The following is a 22,329-nucleotide window of genomic DNA, read 5'->3' on the forward strand; positions in this document are numbered from 1 at the left end:
TAAAAATTCATAAATTTTAAAGTCTAATGACTAAACGTGTTACAATACTAAAAATGCCTCATTTCTACACAGAATTTAACATTAACTTTTAATGTTAGTTTCGTGTGACAATATCAAATTACACATAGAATATAAACAGATAATAAAATACAATCAGATGATCTACATAATAATAAAAAAGAAAAAAAACCTTTTTTCCTTCCAAATAATCAATTTTCTTAAAGATTACCCAGGGTTATTATTATATTTTTCATGTATAAAGTTAAAAAAAAGATCATTTGTCTAGTAACATATCTAGTAATTGAAAGTGAATTTCATTTTTCTCTTGATTTAACTTCATCTAAGACCTTTTCTCTCTCTAGAAAAATATATAACTTCCCATCACTTAAAAGAAAACAAAAACCATACTGTGTATCTTGTAATATTGGATGGCCACCATCTGTGTCTGTGCTGCCGGTCTTAAAATGTGTTATGGAATAGAGCACTAAAATACTCAACACATTTTTCATGGTGAACTTTCTGACCTGTTGCTAAATACAAAAAGAAAATCATACCCTCACTCTTTTCAGTGTTAACTGAAAATGTATTACTCCTTTCTGATTAAACATAAAATTGTATTTTTATTTAATTTTCAATGAGCATTTTTGCCTTTTCATTACAACATATTAGTCAGTACAGATGGCAAGATGGTGTGCATGAGAGCCTCCTGGGTACAATACACAAGTCCCAGTTGGAATGTTTCCAACAGGATGTAAACCATGGTCCACAAGTCTGTACTTTAAAAAACATATTACTTAGCACACTGCCAACAAATGTCAACACAAAAATACAGTGCTGTAATGACTTCACTCTGTAAAAGAAATGTACTGGCACATAAGTTTTCCTTAAAAAAGTAAAACAGAGTAAAGAAGTGTAATCATAGCATAAAAATAAGTATTTATTCAATATTGAAAAAACTCATATACCAAATGGAATTCAAATTCTTCATAAAAATATTGCAGTATATTAAAATTTATAGAGAATTCTTAAAATATACAACATGTACAGTAGCCAAAGGCCTAGAGAAGTTCACGCAGAAAATTCTATAACTGGTGATTTGGACATTTCAGTAACTCTGCGGTTTCTTCAAACCTGCAATACAACAAATAATATTAAGTAAAAAAAAAAGTTCATAATGAGGCATAGGATTTAAGTGGCTGAAATTATGCTTTTGAACCTAAAATAAATTTCAGTATTTATCTATAGGTATAAATAATAACTTAAGTAGATATTATGGCCAGAGGGGAGAAATAGCAACCAAAGTCAATTATGAGTCTTTAATTCTTAGAGTGTAAGTTATTTTAATAACTATGAAATTTCAAAACAATATAGTTCATTAAAGTAGTAGCCTGCGTATAATATTACTTATGCAAGTTCATTTCATATTTCCTTTTCATTGCTCTTTAATCATTTGTCGTTTCACATTTGTACAAGATACAAGTATCATTTTTAGTAGTGCTTTACCAATAACTGTCTGAAAGACTGGCAGTATTTTAATAATACTTAAAATGTCTCCAAACCATCCACCGACATATATTATTTTGCTAAATCAATAATCAAAAGTAGATAATACTCTTAACTTTCAACCAAAAATATCTCTGCACTGTTTAATCCCACAATTAATTCCATTAACAATGTTTTACATCACTTGTTGGAAACCAAAACAGTGACTCATCTCACAAACACATAACTGTAGGTGGATTTATTATCCACTAGAGTCCTGAAGGAAATTCCACACCTGATTGAGAGACCTTTAAGGTTTAAAACACATATGCACTTTCTATATATACTGTAATCCAATACAATTCCCTATAGAGAAATGAATTTCTGTTGCCCCTTTCTGTTACTTACATTTTTTTCATCCTTTCCATTTTCTGGATTGTTGTTTCCTTTAATTTAAAAAGCAACAAATTTAGGTGATTTCTCAAAGTAAACCATCATCAAAGATGGACCTTGAACATGTAAAACACACTCTAAAACACTGCATTAAGTACTATTTACTTATCATAAAGAATTTTTACGAGAGATTAAGATTTATAGTTTTGCTATTTTTCTTGCCAATGGCATCTCCAACTAAATCTAATGCTTGCTTGTTCTCCTGACCTTAGAAAGGAAATCATCTAAACAGTTGCCAGTTTTTCTTACCTCTGAATTCTCTTTCAAACCACAGTAACTACCAGTTGAGGTTCTAGGAGTTGAATCTGATGACACTGTACTATAGCCAGAGGATAGAGGAATACTTGTTTGCCTCTCCTCTTTGCTTTTTCTATCTGTGGAGAAATTCATTTTTAGGTTATCTTCCTTTCACAGTGGAGTCATATCTAAAAATTTTATGTATAAATTGAAGAAAAACAGACATTTTACTATGAAATGGCTACAGGTATAGATCCAGATAAATTTTTATTCTTTTTTTTTTTTTAAAGATTTTATTTATTTATTTGACAGAGAGAGACACAGCGAGAGAGGGAACACAAGCAGGGGGAGTGGGAGAGGGAGAAGCAGGCTTCCCGCGGAGCAGGGAGCCCGATGCGGGGCTTGATCCCAGGACCCTGGGATCATGACCTGAGTGGAAGGCAGACGCTTAACGACTGAGCCACCCAGGTGCCCCAATTTTTATTCTTTTAAGATAACGACCTAGACATAGAGATCTAGATGTTAAAAGTAGGCCAGTAAAAATGACAAAAGGTACTATTACCTTTATCACAGCAATCAATTGAATAAATAGACAAGTTCATAAGTTTTAAGTATAAGCTACTGACTCAGGTATATTCCTTTCTTAAAGTGGTGGTAACTATTACTAACACTGACTATACTTTTTAAAAATCAAGAAACATTCTATCCTAAGTTAAAGTGTATGGAAAAAACAATGATTAAAATTCAGAGTTTAGGGTGCCTGGGTGGCTCAGTCGTTAAGCGTCTGCCTTCGGCTCAGGTCATGATCCCAGTGTCCTGGGATCGAGTCCCACATCGGGCTCCCTGCTTGGCAGGAAGCCTGCTTCTCCCTCTCCCACTCCCCCTGCTTGTGTTCCTGCTCTAGCTATCTCTCTCTCTGTCAAATAAATAAATAAAATCTTTAAAAAAAATAAAAAATAAAAAAAAAATAAATAAAATTCAGAGTTTACCGATTTCTTTTTTCCTAAAGAATTGAAAAAATTTCCAGTTCCAGTATGCTGATACCATTCATTCAACAAAATGATGGCAAATTTTTCCTACAACTCAATCAATTATAAACATCACAGATAAAACATGCTGCTATTAAATCATGCCCTATCTAGTAATTAACAATTACTGAACTGTAATTGAACACAAAAAATTTCATAAAAAATGAACATCATATGAGGTCACTTCATTACCGTGATGAAACAAAATAAGACCACCGTCATGTATGAATATGGACAGGGACACCATGTAAGCAGTAAACACACAAATGACCAGCTCTCCCAACTAACATGAGTGCTGCTTCTTTTCCACTGAAAATTTCAGCTCCTTTTTCATTCTTATCGGTCATCAAACTGTTCCTGCTTCCTGATAGCACCCAAACTAGAAGAACCATCACTTCTTTAATAAACTGTCTCCAAAATCACCCAACATAAACCCAATCCTTACAATAAAAGCCTCTTCTCACTGATTTTTTACCAAGGCACAGAGATGCCTTACAGGCCCCCATGGAAACACATTTCTGATAAAAGGAAAAGAAATCACGGACTTCACAAAAACCATTCCCAACTTAATACAGTCCTAAAGTCAGGTTGGTGAATTACTGCTCTCAACTTCCAAGTGAGATCAAACTCTGCTTCCATGTAGCATGTATATGTAAGGTGCAAAGTGTAAGAATTTATATATAAACTTGACTCTTTTAATTGATCACAGTTGGACTATAAACTTTGAGACCAGACATTTACCTTGTTCATAATCTATAAACCCATTTCAGATGGTAGCCTATCTGCTCATCAGTCTAAATCCTAGCACAGTAGCTTAAACTTGTATATGTGTTAGCTAAATGGGTTATAGGTATGTTCTGTAATAATGTTAATAAAATTATAACCATGAAAATGCAAAAGCAAAGTTGGAAAAGGCAAGTTTTGTTTTGTTTTTTAAGATTTTATTTATTGTCAGAGAAAGAGAGAGAGCACAAGCAGGGAGAGCGGCAGCAATAGAGAGAAGCAGGCTCCCTGCTGAGCAAGGAGCCCCATGCAAGATTTGATCCCAGGATCCTGGGATCATGACCTGAGCCAAAGGTAGATGCTTAACAGACTGAGCCACCCAGGCATCCCAGGAAAAGGCAAGGTTTTGCAAATAGGAGGCATTCAATATTCTTTCACTATATAAAAAATTGAGCTCCATTATATACAGATATTGGATAGAAATACAGGCCTAATTTCTGTCTGCTAGACAGAACACAAGGTAAGATCTTGATCTCAAGGACCTCAGAGTTAAGCTTTAGAATTTGTTGAATAAATGAATGAATGATAAATGCAAAGAGGAAACATTTTACCAAATCTGAAATGTGTAGTCTAATAAATTTAGTGCCCGAACCACTATGTCATGTAAGATATGTAAGCTGGCTTTTTTAGCAATCCTAGGCTTCAGTACTCTGTAAGTTCAATACTGTCTTTGTTCAGGGGTTCTGCAGTTTCTAAAAAATAAGGCTTTGGAATATTAAAATGATCAAATACCTATATAAGTCATCATCCTGAAAACTCCTTATCATACCACCAATACCACTGCCATAATATTAGAACTTACCAGGATTCAGAATATCCATGTCATTACTAGATTCATAGTCTTCATTTGTTTCACTAAAGTCTATATATTCATTATTCTGGAATAATACAGATTAGTATTTAGAATAAAATGAAAAGAAAAATGTACTCGTTTTATATTCTTATTGTTAAGCATAAATATAAAGATGACATGATGAATGTTTAAACATTTTTAATTGAACCAGAAATTGAAATCCTAAGTAAATAAAAAAACAAATTTCTTAGATCTGACAAGGCCATGGCAAATTTGGTTAACCGTTTCTATGAAATTTATAATTTGATCAAAGTAAATGAGTGAAAACAGGAAGTCATGATTTTAATTTTTCCTGTCCATCTTTTCTTTTCCCTATAAAAATAGGCCATTTGTGCTATTAAAGAATATAACTTCAAGCTTCTCATAAAAATCAAACATTATCTTACCTTATTTTAAATGTTCAGAACTGTTCAAGTATTAAGAGCTCTAAAAGCTGAACCTAGAGAGTTTTGCCAGGTTATCTTAGTTGATAAAGGGAAAAACAATAACCACAACAGCAATAAAATAGGCTGGATCTAAATAGGACCTCATTTCAACTAAACATTTTCCCACTACCTTAATATTATCTTAATTAGCTTTTCTAAAAGAATATACACTTAACAATGAATGAAAACTTGATTGTATCTGAGATATCCTATAAATGTTAAGGAAAGATAATACCTTTTTAGACAAAAGCATTTCTGTTTCAAGAAGAGTGACACGACTTAGAAGATTAGTCCACGTTTTTTCATTTACCATCACTCTTCCTTTCATTTTTTCTTCCAAAGAGTCTAATCTACTCTCTACCAACGTCAGTTTCTGAAGCTTTTCTTGGCATTGAGCAAGCATAGTCTGTAGTGCAGTAATCTCAGGATTAATTTTAATATCCTAAAACGAATAGAGAGGTTAAAAATTATATTACACGAGCTGAAATTCCTTTAAAACTCAATGTATCCCCATTTTCACTGCACTGTGTTATTTCAGTAGTTAACAACAGGCAGTATACCGTGAGAGTTGAGTGTGATCTGTAGAGAAGCAGAATGCTTGGACCCTAAAACTACCTCATCTGAGGTGTATGACCTTGGTGTCTCAATTTCCTTATATATTAAAAAAACAAACAAAAAAACCCCAAAAAAACCCCAGTACCTACTTTATGCGGTTCTTATGAGGATTAATTTGCATAAAGCTCTTAGAACAACACCTGGTGGTATGAGAAAACTGTCACTAACTTTTTTGTTAATAGCCCCTAGCACAAAGCTAAGAGGGAGTGACAAAGAAATGACAGTGCATTGAGACTGTTCAGTTTGCTATAAAAAGAAAATAACCTTCATGACCACGTGGTAGTTTTTATAAGGGACAACTGTATACTGTGATGTACAGAAGTGACAAGAAACAGAAGACAGACAGAAAATGTTTAGCAGGAGCAGTACAGACTAGACACTCTAATAGGGTCCGTGGCAATAAAGTAACAGAAAAAGTATTCTAAGAGTGAGAAAGGGATGGCAAGGGCCCAAAAAGGAAAATGAAATGGCAGGAATGTAGTTTTTCCATTCATTAATGAAGGGAATAGAGAGTAGAGAACCCTCACTGTACAAAGAAGTGTACCTCCATCTCTCACCAGACTGTAAATTCCCTGAAGCAAAGTACTATCTCTTATCCATCTTTTTCTTACCCATAACACCTGGCCCAGTACCCTAAACATAAGCAGCAAATAATATCCATTGAATCCTATACAGTACACTTATTTATTCTTAAATAATGGTAACAAAGGTATTGTATTATGATAAATAATTCAAAAGGCTAGAGACATTCCAAAGTTTAGATGCTGAAGTAATCATGTACATCAAAGAAATACTGGCATCTGTTAAAGAAGTCCAAAATTCTTACTTGTTGTTCAGACTTGATTTCAGGGAACTTTACTTCAGGAATCTTTATTTCGGTCGTCTTTAAGTCACACACATCAAATGTTCCACTAACATCTGTTACGGTACTTATCGTATCTTCAGGAATGTTAACACCATCTTCGTTATACAGGTGACGGATCACCACAGCTTTTTTCTGCATAGAGAAAAATATGTCAGAGCTGCTTAATGGTTTCCTCATACAACTATTTTAAACATAGACATAGTAACTTTGCAGAAGAAATATCCATCTTCCCTTTAAGATTTACCAAAGTTTAAATAACATATTAAGGTATATATCAAACCCTATTGATTAAACTGTTATTACTATTACTAATATTTTCTGTGATGAAATTGTTGTTCTGATTTTTAAAGCATTCTTATGTACTAGAAAAATTGAAATACCTATGCAATGATGTCTGGGATTTGATTCCTATTGTTTCAGATTTGGGGGGAAAGATGCTAGAAAAGTGGTTACAATACAGATGAAACAAGATTAAGAAGGGGTTGATACACTGCTGATAGTGAGAACAGGTACGTTTTTTTTAAAGATTATTTATTTATTTATTTATTTGACAGAGAGAGAGAGAGCGAGAGAGAGCACAAGCAGGGGGAGCAGCAGACAGGGGGAGAAGCAGTCTCCCCGCTGAGCAGGGAGCCCGATGCGGGGCTCGATCCCAGAACCCTGAAATCATGACCCGAGCCCAAGGCAGATGCTTAACCAACTGAGCCACCCAGGCACCCCGGGAATGAGTACTTTTATAAATGTTTGGAACATTTCATAATAGGTTGCCACATAATTAACATATAATCAAGAACTGGCTCTGTGAGGAGGACCCATTACAATTTTTTTTCTAATAAAAAAGCCAGAAGATATTAGACCTTCAGCTAATAATTCAAACTTAATAATAACAAAGGGAAAGTCCTAAGAGTAAGGCATGAGGTCAAACCATGCATTCACACAAGACTCTTCTCTGCCTACTTCCTTTACCATAGACAGACTGCATATGCACTATAAATATGTCATATAATGTAAGACAGAATTCACAAATCACACTCTATAGGAGGCACTGGGAAAAGAGACCATTGGCTTTAGTACTGACTCAATCTCTGCCTATAAAGTACTGATTCCAACTTTTCTAAGTTGGAATACTTTATTTATTTTTTAAGATTTTATTTATTTACTTGACAGAGAGACAGCGAGAGAGGGAACACAAGCAGGGGGAGGGGAGAGGGAGAAGCAGGCTTCCCGCTGAGCAGGGAGCCCAATGTGGGGCTCGATCCCAGGACCCTGAGATCATGACCCAAGCCGAAGGCAGTTTCTTAACTGAGCCACCCAGGCGCCCCATAAGTTGGAATACTTTTAAAAGTCACTCAAATTTCTGAAAAGATCTGGTGTCATTGATTAAATTTTGATTAATAACAAAGAATACTTGTTTTAAGAAAACTAAAAACAAGTTTAGGGTGCCTGGGTGGCTCAGTCCTTAAGTGCCTGCCTTCGGCTCAGGTCATGATCCTCAGGGTCCTGGGATCGAGTCCCACGTCGGGTTCCCTGCTCAGTGGGCAGTCTGCTGCTCCTTCTATCCCTCCCCCCTCCCACCCACTCTCTCTCTCTCATTCTCTCTTTCTCTCAGATAAATAAAAAAATCTTAAAAAAATAAAAAGTTTAATGCCTTGAAATTTTGCACCTTAATAGGACAATTTAGATTATTACTCAGCACCAAAATTGAAATAGAAGATTGAAAAATATATTTAGCATATAAATAATATTTAGTTATACTAGTTATAATAATTATTATAACTAATATATTATATAATACTGTATATTATAATATATATTATACAACTAATATATTATATTAGTTATAATAATAGCTCATATTTAGTAAGTGCTTACAATGCCTGTGCTAAGCACAGGAAGGTTACAAAAAAGCAGTATAAGAAAATTCCTGTTTATATAAATTCGAGTTGGGGAAGGATACTGTATATAAACCACTTAGAAATTAGAAAATAAAATTGTGTAAAACTAACAAGTTAGGTAAGTTAGAGATTCAAGTGTACAAGAAGTATGGGCACTTATTCAGAAACCATGTATCTTTTAATTCCTTTTCTTTTTTTTTTTTTTTTTTTTTAAAGATTATATTTATTTATTTGAGAGAGAGAGAGAGAGAGAGAGCACAAGAGGGGGGAGCGGGAGAAGCAGACTCCCTGCTGAGCAGGGAGCCCGATGTGGGACTCGATCCCAGGACTCCAGGATCATGACCTGAGCCGAAGGCAGTCACTCAACCAACTGAGCCACCCAGGCGCCCCTTAATTCCTTTTCTTATTGCTCTTATTACCTGCAGCAAAACAGTTATATTAAAAAAAAAGTAATTAACATTTTCCCTTCAGTAAAATGTTAACTTTTTTATAAGCGCATAAAAGTATCTCTTTAACAGATTCTATTAATACAACTCATGCAGTTTGGACTGGGGAGAAATAGTTCTCTAGATTTTACTTCAGCCAGAAACTATTCATATCTTTTATCTAATGACACCTTATTTATCTGATATTCTATCCTTTGATCTCAGAAATGGTTTGCCCAAAGTGGAACACAGCTGAAAATATACTAATTGTTATAAAGTAATATTTTGCCCTCAATGTCTCTTGGAGATAGAAACGCTATCTCTAAATGCACTGGACTCATTCAGCCACTAGTATTCCAAGGAGACAGGGTAGGTAAGATATTTATTAACAAAGAGAAAATATTCAAAAACCTACCCCAAAACCAGATTATAGGTTTAAGGACTAGCAATCACTGGATAATATACCCTATCACTATAGCTAATGGAATGCTCTTCATACATTCCCATGTTTTAGAAAGACTAGATACATAATTAAGAGTACATGTCAAGACCACATAATACAGCGTTTCCAAATCACTGCATTCTACCTGGGAAGTGAGGCAGAAGTAGGGATTAGAAACATAAAGAGAAAAATTGTTCAATTTTACATCTCTATCTTCTTATAATGTGAGGACTGTCCACCAGATAATATAGTATACATTGTTAAAAATCCTTATGCTATATCTGACTAAAATGTTTTACTAGCTACTAGTCAGAAAAGTAAACTTGTACATTAATTAGGTAGATAATTCTTAGCACTGACACATTTTCTTTGTATTTTCTTACCTTTCCTGAAGTCATAAACCTGCCAGTGATGTCAATGCCAACAGGTTCTGTAGATGTTTTCTCAGTGCTTGAAGAAGGTTCTGACTTAACAGAACTGATTTTCTTTCTTTGTTGTGATGGAATCTTAAAAAAAAAAAGTATTAAGACTAATTTTACGTGAAAGCTGACATATTTAAATTATATTATTTAAATTTTCATATATGAAATACAACTGCCAAATGATAAGAATCTAATGAGACATGTCTTTTGAAAACTAAGAAGTGAGGAAAATGTGTTATGTTTGAACTGTTAGCTTAGGACTAGTAGCTCAAAGTCACAAATGTGTGAAAACAAGTGACCAGTATTTAAAAGAAACATCAGGTATATGGTTACCCAAATCTGTGAACAATGCAGTAATTGTATTTCTGTGTTAGTCTGCTATCTAGGGTATTGACTTTATATGTTAAAATGCTGGGCCACTTGGAATAAGTTAAAACCAATTAATAAAATTACCTTCTCAAGACCACTCAATTCCTTGTGCTTTTTCATCACACAATTCAAAATATCACAAATAATTTGGATTTTCCATTCTGCAAATCCACATTGGAGAAACTGCTTTTTTGTCAAGATTGGTTTATAATTAAATTGATCACGAAGAAGCTATAACGAGGGAATAGATCAAAATCCAAAATGATAAATGGCCACCTGCTCAGGAACGTAATAACATCTCTGAGAGGAGAAGGAGGATCATGCCAGCAGATTAAAGGCACTAAAGAGATTCATAGGAGTGGTGTGAGTCATGACCAGGTAGGAGAGGTATTCACGTAGAAAACAGCTAGGTAGGAAGTAGCAGAGAATAGATGGCTGTCTAAGGAGATGAAAAAATATAGCCAATGATCAAAAAGTTCAAACATCCTCATTGGTACTAGAAAAAATCCTTAACTTACTAGATAATAAAGAATACCATACCAGATGTCAGAAAACCATAATTTATTTAATTTTTTTTTTTTTTAAAGATTTTATTTATTTATTTGAGAGAGAGAGAATGAGAGACAGAGAGCATGAGAGGGAGGAGGGTCAGAGGGAGAAGCAGACTCCCTGCCAAGCAGGGAGCCCGATGCGGGACTCGATCCCGGGACTCCAGGATCATGACCTGAGCTGAAGGCAGTCGCTTAACCAACTGAGCCACCCAGGCGCCCAATTTATTTAATTCTTACACGACATGATTTATTACATAAGTCAGTAGTCCTCTGAGTTTCAATGTCTCTTTTGTAAATGAGAGAAATAGACTAACTAGACCAGCAATTTTCAAAGCCTATATTATAAAATCCTAGGATTTCTTAGAAGTGCTTCTTAGGTTTCCATGGAAGCTTGCTGGGGTTGGAGGCAAAGAGAGGGAAGATTAAACAGACTCTATACACATAAAAGCTCCCATTTCATCAAATGTAATTCACTACTTAAAAAAAAAACTGATTTGATAAATGGGTTTTACTATTTTAACAGTGAGAAAACCAGTGCTTGAGTAAAAATTAACGATAATCTGGAGGTATTCTTTAATCTTATGAGATGAAGTTCAGTATACACAGAGTACAAATGTAGATACTGAAGTAGATATAAGACATGGTCCCAGACCTCAAGGAACATAAAATCTCAAAGTTTTAGTTCCCTCTAATTAAATTAATCACAATTCTATAAACCACAAACTACTCAAAGTCACATTTCTAACTTCTGCCAACATGCCAAATTATACTGAAATTTGATATAAAAAGAGCAAATGGTAACCAATGACTTTTTTACCAACTGCCACTTATTAGATTATAAAACATAAAGGGAGCTTAAATTATCTTGATTATAATAGGGACTGCATCTAAATGAGAAATGCATATGAAAATACTGTCAACTATATGTGTTGCACATATATAAGGGGTTATTATAAAACATTACTCTTAAAAATCATTCAATGACTTCTGAAATTATTTCATAAATTCAAAAATACCTTATAGACGGTATCTATAAAGCGCAAGTCATTCTTCGCTATGAGCTCTATATTGGATTCCATCAGAAGTTCTGCTACGTAAGGTGAATATGAGGTAAGGGAATAGCTAATGATGGGCAAGGATGCTGCTGTATCTCCCTTTACCAAACTGTTTGGGAGAAAAAGAAAAAGATATTTAATGAGCATAATTACACAAAGTTAGATAAGAAAGGCAATATAAAATATGGTGTCAATAATTTTGTAAATTAACACTCCAGCCAAATAATTAGGAGATAAAACCCTCTAGATTCCATCCCCTACTCTAACTCAGTATAGCCAAATTACTATGAAATAACAGTTTATTTTCTAAAACAGTTAGCTCTTTGTAACAGTACAGTCTATTCACCACAGTATTTGAATTTCCAAAGCTTAGCCTTATTTGATCAGTCCATTTTCTCTAAACAAATGTACCACCTTATAGTGCTTGAGTACACTTTATGGTTTTGCAAACCCTTTTTACATTACCTCATTTGCTCTTTACAATAAACCTGTGAAGGTAAAATATCATGAATTCTACGTTACAGAGGGGAAAATAGGGCTGGAAAAGGCATCTATGGTAACTGGGCTGATCAGTTTGCAATCTTCCACTTGTATCAAGTTCAGTAGAAATCTGTGTCTTAGTGGAGTATGCTAATTCCTCCAGTCTAGAAAGGTATCCCATTCTTTTCTGCCTGTTATTCACTCTTATAAATTATTTGGCAAGGGACGCCTGGGTGGCTCAGTCAGTTAAGCGTCTGCCTTTGGCTCAGGTCATGATCCCAGGGTCCTGGGATCGAGTCCCGCATCAGCTTCCCTACTCAGTGGGGAGCCTGCCGCTCCCCCTGTTTGTGCTCTCTCTCTGACAAATAAATAAAATCTTTAAAAAAAAAAAAAGAACTCTCAAAATAAATAAATAAATAATTTGGCAAATCTCAAGCCTTCCAGGAAGCCATCCTCAATTTTCTGATCCACACTGATCTCTTACAGAATGAGTCTCAGGGCATTCAGTGTCTGGTGCCTCATGCTCTGTCCTGTACTGTTTTCTACTTGTCTGCACATATGGACCTTATTTTCTCAATGTGAAGTACCTTCACTGATTCTCCCACAACAAAGCAAGGAGGTATTTGTTCAATTAGCCAGTTATACGTGTTCAACTGACATAAAAATGCACTTACAGAAAACATTTGTTTTCCACAAAATTCAAGACATACATAAATTTCCCCATCCTCACCCCAATTTTTTTTTAAAAGGCAGAGAACAAGTATATAATGCTAGAATTACATTTTATTTAAGGACAAATATAAATTGTTTCTTCTATATTTATGGGTACAGTAATACTCTACCCAGTGAGAAAACTGCTCTGGCAACCTTGTCCATTAATTCAAAACAGGAAATGAAAACAATACTTTTGAACAGCAAAATCTGTCCATTTTATGCACATTCTGACTAGAAGACAGCTGGGGTCTACATTTAATACCTCTTGTTTTAATTTAAAAATCTTGATTATCTAGTTTCTAGGGACTTTGATTAGAAATAGTAATAAAACAGATATTATAAACTGGCACACTGACACAAAAGGGAGATGCTGAAAAAAGGTTAAAAATGGATAAGAAATATAACAATCAAAATATGTGTGGGGGGAGTGTGTATGTGGGTGAGGGGGGTAACCTGAATAAGCAGCAGCAAGTAGTGTTACTTATTTCAATAGACCCTGCAGAGTGCTACGTTGTGAAATAGTCTGAAAATTACTGTTCTTAATGATACTCTTCAGTTAGAAAATCAAATGTTTAGATTCCAAACTCAAAAGACAGGAGAATAATCGGTATATTTTCCAAGTATTCCTATCCAGAATGTATCTTAAAATGATGCTTCAAGTAGTAAGAAGAAAATGTGGCTATTCAAACTGGTTAAGTCCCAGCAAGACAAGAAAGTAGAGATGTCCCTGTTGTAAGCAAGCAGGATGATTGGTACATGCTGTGGAGCACCTTCTGATTCTCACACAGAAGGCCTGGAATCGGTCATTAGAGCTCAGGTTTCTCCCACGGTCCTCACTATCCTTTCATTTTGCCATCCCTTGGGGTTACAGATCTCCCTACAGTCCATCCACACGTATATGTAAAGCACATCCCTAGAACATCCACTCTTACATGTCACGCACATTATTCCAGGATTCTCTTTTTTTACTGTTTAACCAAGTTTTACTCTACTACTTGAACATATAGCTAATCTGGACTTGTCCCTTGATGCTTACTCATTGAATAAATGTCTAGTTAGCTACTAACATGTGCCAGGCACAATTCTAGATGTGAGGATATTGCAATGAACAAAACAAAGTACCAGTCTTCAGCTTATATTCTAGTGGGGAATACTTTCAATGAATAATCCCAGGTAAGAAGAAAAAAAAATATTAAGGGATAGAAGATGAGAAGGGTACCATATTTAGATTAGCATGAATACAGAAGAAATGCATGTTGCTACATACTACAAGCAAGTCAGTCCTATTTGGAAAGTGAAAACTACAGTGAAAGGTTCAAGTGGGGTCTATCAAATGAGTTAGCTTAATAACAATCTTTGCACATGGTGTAAGTTGTCATAAGAAGCCCATTAACTAGAATCTTCCACATCAAAAATACCATCTAACTGAATGTGAGAGGGTAGCAAATTATATAATTAATGAGATCCATTATACTTTAATGAGTTAAAAAGTTGTATAGAAACCATATCTTGTACAGATGTATATTGTGATTCTACTAAAAGGTGTTTTAAACCTCGAGTTAGAATTTTTCATTGATTCATACTTATAAAAAAACTCCTGTAATTCCCTGCCTTCTAAATTATTTTAATCATTTCAAGGAAAATTTTAAAACAACCCAGGTAAAATTTGTCTCTATTTAGATACACCCCCACTGTTAAATCTTACCTCAAATAATTATCAAAAAGAAAACAAGTAAGTGTGATACAGAGCTTACCCAACACAATCCACCTCTTGAGGATAATTTAGTGAGCGAAGCACTTGTTCTAGGTTCCGTAAGCTTCTTTTTAAGTCGCCTGTTGCCATTATTTAACATTACATTCAGCTCCAGCTTTTGAAATAATCTAATTTTTCACCTAAAAATAAAAATCCATAAAACACTGGTTAAGTCTATTTCTGAATCTTTATTTTGTTCACATCTCTTACAGGCACTAAACATATTTATCTTATCTTAGCTATTTCTGTGCTAACTTATCTTCCCTACTGGTCTAGTACGATCGTCTATCTACAGTATATTCCCAAATATAAGATATGCTTCTTCCCCCAAATACTTTCCTTACAAAAAAAAATGTTTGCCTTATGTTCATATTCTTACAATGTGTCTCATGATATTCTCCCAAATTGTTTATTCTGAACAAAGTACCATTTGGGAAGAGAAATCAACCTGAAATAATCTCCATCAATGACTATTTTAGATGCTTATAATGGTTACATAATAAACTCAGTAAAAAAATGGAGACAAAGGAATTTATTACAGATTTAGTCATTATTCCCAGGGCTTTGACCTCATAGTTGCCAAAAAGATGCTTTGCTTAAAAAATAAAAATAGATGAGTTAAAAAAAATTTAGGATTTAGCTTGTAAAATATGGTGGATTAAGTACATGTTATCTTTATTTCTTCTGTTTTAAACATCAGTAAAATGAAAGTAAATGATTAAAAACCATATATACTCACCAGGGCAAAATGAATTAGAGGGGATTCCACATGACAGGAGAAGTATCAACAAAAGTTTGGAAGATGGAAAGCAGATGAATAAGTGAAAACCAACCTAGCAGAGCAGAGACAGGCTAATTTTATCTGCCCATTTAAGAGGAAACAAACAGCAGCAAGATAAGTTCAGAAATGAGGGGCCCTTAATGCTTATGAAAGGCTAAGGGGTAAGACCAAGGGGGCTGAAATAAGGATGATTATTCGAAAGTCCATGTAAGGAGCTACTAAACCCTAGATTTTTAATTTCCCTCCCCCCTCACCCCCTCCCACATATTTTGTTCAGCTAGGCAACTACCTCTCTGCATCCCCAGGTTTACCAATGAGTTTTTAGATAATATCAGAGCACAATCAATAAATTTTTAAATAAGTTGTACATCATTAAAATTTAAAACTTCTTTTCTAAAAAGACACCGTTAAAAGAATGAAAAGATAGTTCACAGACTGGGAGAGAATATTTACAAAACACATTGAATAAAAGACTTGTTCCCAAAATAGACAAAGAACTCTTATAAAAGAAAAAAAAACAACAAAAAACCCAGCCAATTAAGAAATAGGCAAAACATCTGAACATTCATCTCACCAAAAAAGACATACAGATGACAACAATCATATAAGATGCTCAGTATTACATATCATTAGGTGATTGCAAATTTAAAAAAAGAGAGAGAGATACCACTACAGACCTATTATAATGGCTAGAATCCAAAAAACTGATGATACCAAATATATGGGATATGGAACAGCAGAAACTCTTACTTATTGCTGGAAGAAATGTAAATGGTATAATCATTTTGCAGGACAGTTTAGCAGATACAAACCTAAACAGTCTTACCATACAATCAGCAATCATGCTAACAAGGTATGTACATATACTATCTTGCACACGAATGTTTATAGCAGCTCTATTCATATCGTCAAAAAGTGAAAGCAACCAAAATGTCCTTCAATAGGTGAATGGATGAAAAAAATCGTGGTACATCCATACAACAGGATATTTAGTCAGCAACAAGAAAATGAGCAGCAACAAAAAGACATGGATGGACCTTATTGCATCTTCCTAAGTGAAAGAAACCAGTCTGAAAAGGCTACATACTGTATGATTTTAATTATATGACATTCTGGAAAAGCAAAACTGTAGTGACAGTGAAAACAACAAGAGATCACTGGTTAAACAAGGACTCAGAGGGAAGGAGAAGAGAGGGTTGAATAAGTAAATGTAGGGAAATCTTTTAGGGTAGTGAAAGTATTCTGTATGATACTGCAGTGGTAGATACATGACAGTATGCATTTGTCAAAACCCATAAAACTGGATAGCACAAAGAGAACCCTAAGGTATGCAACCTTTAAAAAAACCATTTAGAAGCTGGGAAACCCCAGGACAGACTGCAGACTGTGACAACAGAATCTAACTGTACTACCAGTGTGTAAAACCACCTCATAGAAGCTGATGGGTGGACAAGGCGCTAAGTAACTTTGTCAATGAGTGCAATATACTTGCATATGAACACTGTACCCTAGTTTATAAAGTTGTTTCCCAGGTACTTATGAATTAATTAATTCTGATACTTCTATGCATACACACTGGAATTGAACAATTAAGTAAACATATGGCAGAACAGAAGTCGAAGTTTCTTACTGCTAGAGTGAGAATTTATAGACCAGTAAGGAGAGGAGACTAGAATGAGCCATGCCTGCCTAATCGATCAGAGTTAGAAAATTCCAGGATGAAGTCATGTTCAGTTTAATATAGATAAAGATAGTTATATACTGAAGGATTTATAGATATGTGTATATAGACAGCTAGTATACATGTATTTCCTTTCTCTGCCAGCTGAAAGTGATTAAAAGCAACAACACCTCAGCAGTAAAGAGCACACCTCACATTCAGATCTTAGTGTGTATAATGTTCTCCAATAAAAGAAACCAGGACTCCCTGTAGAAATGGTTAAATTCTAAGACTGGAACAGAACATATACAAGATGAGCCTGAAGTATTAGATAGTTCCAGAAAGTGAGAAAGTATACACACAAACCAATCCCAAAGTGATGGGGTATGTCAATAGGACATAGAAGACAAATGAAACAGTTCCCAATGGTCAAAGGCAAAACTACCTGAACAACAAAGTTAATTTAATACTATTGGATTATAATCCAAAGTATAAGCAAAACAAAAAATGAATTACTATAATTCAGTGTATTAACAAATAAAGGAGAAAATGTTATCATTTCAATACATTTCATAAAATTCAACATTCATTCGTAATATAATTCTTAGGACATTAGAAATAGAAGGGAACTGTGTACATTTGATGAAGGATATCTACAAAAAAAAAAAAAAAACCTACTGCAAACATCATACTTCAAAATAACAGAAGCTTTGTTCCTGAGACTGGGAATGAATCTTGTTCCCTCATCATTTCTCTTCAACATTGTACTACAAGGTCATAGACAGTACAAAAATGCAAGAAGAAGAAATAAAAGGAATAAACACTAAAAAGGAAAAAATAAAATTGTCCTAATTCACAGATGACGTAATTGTATATAAGAGCCCAAAAGAAATAAGTGAATTTAGCAAGGTTGCTGCTGGGTAGAAGGCCAGTACATAAAAACCAGTTGTATTTCTCTGTATCCCTCAAGTAATTATATAATTTTTAAAACAAACTTTCTATGTATAAACCAAGTAGCCTCAAAAGTATCATAAACATGTGAATAAATCTAAAAAAGATGTATAAGACCTCAAAACAAAAAACCCTAAAACTTTATTGAGATGTATTAAAGAAGCCCTAAATAGAAAAAGTATACAACTTGTTTAAGAATTGGAAGACTCAAAAAATTGATCCACAGATTCAATGAATTCCCCCCACCCCCCCCAAAAAAAATCTCTCAAGGTTTTTTTTTTTTTGATGGAAATTGACAGGCTGATTCAAAAATGTATCCAGAAATGCAAAAGATAAAGGATAACTAACACAATCTTGATAAAAATCAAAATTGGAAGATTTAACCACTGGATATCAAGACTCATTATAAAGTTACATTTGGAATTAGTGAAAATATGTACAAATAGAACAATGGAACAGAAGAGTCCAGAAAAAGACCATGCATATATTGACGCTAGATTTATGACAAAGTTGACGCTGAGTAGCCCTGGAGAAAGGATGGTGTTTTTCAATAAATGGTACCATGTCAACTTAATATCCAGATACAATAAATAAATCTTCACCCCTTGATGTAAATGGTACCTCACATCTTTTACCAAATTAATTCCAGGTTTATTGAAGACCTAAACATAAAATGTAAGACAACCAGGCTTGCTGGAGATCATAGAGGAGAATATCTTTGATCTTCAGGTAGAGAAAGATTTCTTACCTTATGACTGTTAAAATGAACCACATTAGAATTAGCAACTCTGTTCATCAAAAGACACCTTCAAGAGAGTGGAAAGATAAACCACTGAGAGAAAATGATGCTGTTGATCTATAAAACCAACAAAAAGATTCATATCTAGAATATGTAAAGAATTTCCTTCAAAGCAATAAGAAAAGGAAAAACAATAGAAAACGGGAAAGAGACCTGAACAAGAACTTTACGGAAGAGTAAGCAAGTGAAAAGACATTCAATCTTATTTATCATTAGGAAATTCCAAAGTAAACCCAAAATGTGAAACTCACACAATGCTCTGGAAGGGTAAATTAGTACAATTACTTTAGAAAACTTTATGGCGTTATCTACTAAAGCTAACATATAAAGGGCCTAGGAAATAGGAATACAACTCCAGAGAATATATGTACGAAACAGAGTATGGTATGTACATGTGCACCAAAAGACAGGAACAATATTTGAGATTTTAAATAAAATAGTTCATTTTTTAAATTCCAAAGAAAATACCATGGCATTATATTTTTAAATGACTCATTGTATGGTGTAGGTCTTTTATTAAATTCTCGAGATTATTCCCCAAAGAGGTTCATATAATAAATACTGACAGGTAAATAAATGGTTAAGAATCTTTGCTAGAAAGAGCTAAAAGGCTTCTAAACTGTAAGTCTAGTCAATCAGTAAGGCAAAGCCCAATAACATACTTAAAAGAGATCTATTTGTAACTGTTCATGGACACTTCATAGAAGGAAAATATGTAAAAATACCTTGAATAATGAATCCTCTGGGAACGAAGCTCCTTTAAAATGAAGTCATTGACATTAAAAACAAAACAGAACAATTCATAAATCAGGTAGAGTTAGTATAATCTTTTCCCCCAGTCAACATTCTAGTAGTTGCCCAGGATACAAAATAACTCCTTACACACTTTCTCTGTATTTATGCATAACTAGAGGTAATAAGGTCAGCAATTTGCAAAATCCTAAATTTAGTAGGCTATTTTAAGCCCCTAGCTACTGAATTCTGCTTTCCCCCCCTCTTTAGGAACACAGTATCTTCCTGTTCCAAGACTCCTCTCCTTTAGCAACATGGTAAAGAACAGGTTATTGAGTATAATTTATATATTCATGCACAGATTTTAGTATTTTTCCATTAATCAATTACTTCTAAATATTTACATTTTTAGGCAGAGGGAATTTCAGGTACTGCCAAATGGGAGATAACTAGAAAAAGAGGAAGTGATCCTGAAATCACGTTATACAAAATATTGGCCAAGAGAATAAGCCTTATTTAACATCTTTTAGGATGACTAGGGGAGAGATGGACATAGGGAAGCAGTAAGAAAGGACTTCCCAAGACCAGCCTTTACTTTCCTGCGAAAGATGAAGTGGGAACTAATCTGGTTGTAACTGCAAAAAAATGTATTCTTAGGTACTGCCACTGGCCAATGTAGTATTGTATTAAGTTCCAGACCCACCTATCTTAATATGATTCTTCTAGGGTACCTTTTCCTCCTAAGACATTCTATAACTTTAATATAAATTGTATCTCCCTCCACAAACTTTGTTTAATTCTTCCAAATGTATATTCCATGTTTCTAGTACATGTAATTTTGTTTTATTTAACACTTTATGGTATCTTTCCTTTCCCTGAAGTTCTGAAACATATATCAATGTCTCATATTATTTCTACCTCTGATAATGGACTTTCTGACAACAAAGTATGTCCTTGGAACACATCCTCTTCAGTACCAGCAGAATAAGTATTTTGAAGAAGAGTAAGATACAAGTACAGGGTGGATCTGTAGGTGAAGGAGATAATAAAACAGGATAGAAAAAATAAAGGGATAAATAAAAGTGAGAATTATACAAAAAATGACAGCTACTGTTCTACATTTTCATGAAAGACTTTGCTAAATCTACTATAAAAGTGAAAAACACTAAGACATTAAAAGAAGACAATCTACAAGTTATGCACATTTTAGCACAGTACTTTAAGAAATGAAAAAATAATTTATATTTTAAAAATGATTAATGTTTTCACTTTTAACCCTTATCAAAAGAAATTAAGAGAAAGGAGTCATTACTCCGCTTGTAGCATAGTTTCAACCATTAAGATGGACTCAATACTGCTTCCTAGCATCCTCTCTGGAGTTCTCTCTGCAAGTCAGACCTGTTCAACTAAACTTATTGGGGGAGACGTAGTGAAAAAGGTATACAGGAGCAGTTTATGATTTTTAATCTAGCTCAATCTCATTGCGATTAGAGGTCTTAAACGATGCCTCTGAATGGAATGCCATTGAACTGAGAGTGATTCTTCTTCAGAATGAAACAAGTACACTGACTTTAATTATTACGGTCCATGGCTAAGAGTTTGTGACGTATCTTGCAACACTACATATTATCTAAAAACCGTGTATCAAAAATAGAGTAGATATGAGGTAAAATTAAGTTTATGAAATTTTCTCAAAAGATATTAGCGGAAATACTGCTCTAAGAGATAGAAAGGTCTGTAAAAGGGAAAACACAGAAAATTGGGGAGAAAAGGGGGGTACGGGACAAGAATAGAGCTCAGTAGGACTGCTGTGTTCACCTAAAACTGCTCACAAATACAAAATATTCGTGGATAATTTTAGAAAAATAGTCCTGTGTACCTATAATTTCGGAATCAAAATGCCAAGATTGATTTTTTTCGCAGCGAGGGGGAAAAAAAGTAAGTTGTCTAGAAGGTAGAGAAGTACGGAAACCCAAGGAAAGGCAAGCAAGGAAAACTCACTACTTTCACCCCTTTCTTCTAGTCAGCGTTTCGGAGTAGGATCTTTCCTTAGCTCATAGGTTCCAACTGAAGGAATCAGTCTGTAACTTCCCAACCGTACCCCTAAACTGAGAGAATTCGCTGCCACGATTCTTCTTATTTCGCTGTTTATCATAAGGCTGTACCAGCTGGGTATATAGGCAAGGCATATCTAGGACTCCCCTCCCTCCATTTGATTTAAAAGGATGAAAAGGCAGACCTGGTCATTCGCTCCCGCCCGTGGTCTCGGTAAGGGCAGCGGGGAGAGGCTTCCCCTGCTTAATCTGGGGCGCACTCTCACCAGCCTCCCCAGCAGCCGCCAAGCAAAGAAGAGGGCCCCGAAGGCCTCTGGCCCCGCACAGCAGGGAGAGGGGGAGGTAGCATATGCGACCAGAGATAGCCACCGGGACCCAGCCTTCAGCAGCGAGTCACTGCGACCGGACGCTTGCACCTGCGCGCACCCCTCGAGTCGACCGTTTGTATTTAAACAGTGGGTCGAAGCCCGCCACGCGCCGCGGGAAGACCTTACAAGCTGCCGGC

General features: G+C 34.8%; 1 protein-coding gene across 6 annotated transcripts; it reads right to left on the bottom strand.

Moving 5' to 3' along the window:
• Nucleotides 1–209: 209 nt before the first annotated feature.
• Nucleotides 210–22,290, bottom strand: CEP44 (centrosomal protein 44). 6 transcript variants are annotated; one of them, XM_032389009.1, is made up of 15 exons: nucleotides 22,010–22,091; nucleotides 20,689–20,797; nucleotides 19,764–19,795; nucleotides 16,306–16,384; nucleotides 15,587–15,680; nucleotides 14,849–14,987; nucleotides 11,862–12,009; nucleotides 10,379–10,525; nucleotides 9,887–10,009; nucleotides 6,703–6,873; nucleotides 5,497–5,703; nucleotides 4,786–4,861; nucleotides 2,185–2,309; nucleotides 1,891–1,928; nucleotides 210–1,131 (listed from the first exon to the last, which is right to left on the bottom strand). In XM_032389009.1, the coding sequence occupies exons 6-15, from the start codon at nucleotides 14,935–14,937 to the stop codon at nucleotides 1,083–1,085; spliced, it is 1,173 nt and encodes a 390-aa protein (XP_032244900.1). In that variant the 5' UTR covers nucleotides 14,938–14,987; nucleotides 15,587–15,680; nucleotides 16,306–16,384; nucleotides 19,764–19,795; nucleotides 20,689–20,797; nucleotides 22,010–22,091; the 3' UTR covers nucleotides 210–1,082. The 6 variants fall into 6 exon arrangements, with proteins under 6 accessions (XP_032244900.1, XP_032244899.1, XP_032244902.1 ...); XM_032389008.1 differs by lacking the exon at nucleotides 16,306–16,384; XM_032389011.1 differs by lacking the exons at nucleotides 15,587–15,680; nucleotides 16,306–16,384 and having other exon boundaries at nucleotides 14,849–14,975.
• Nucleotides 22,291–22,329: the final 39 nt, after the last annotated feature.

The sequence above is a fragment of the Phoca vitulina genome, unplaced genomic scaffold (assembly GCF_004348235.1).
Source record: "Phoca vitulina isolate PV1807 unplaced genomic scaffold, GSC_HSeal_1.0 scaffold53, whole genome shotgun sequence".
Lineage (NCBI taxonomy): Eukaryota > Metazoa > Chordata > Mammalia > Carnivora > Phocidae > Phoca > Phoca vitulina.

What these genes read in the sequence shown, in the direction of transcription:
- CEP44 (XM_032389012.1), bottom strand. Translation starts at nt 14,937, where the DNA reads ATGGCAACAGGCGACTTAAAAAGAAGCTTACGGAACCTAGAACAAGTG. An exon ending in TTATAGATACCGTCTATAAG is followed by an intron (nt 10,526 to 11,861) that starts GTATTTTTGAAT and finishes CCCTCGTTATAG; the next exon opens with CTTCTTCGTGATCAATTTAA. An exon ending in AATTGAGTGGTCTTGAGAAG is followed by an intron (nt 10,010 to 10,378) that starts GTAATTTTATTA and finishes TTTTTTTTTAAG; the next exon opens with ATTCCATCACAACAAAGAAA.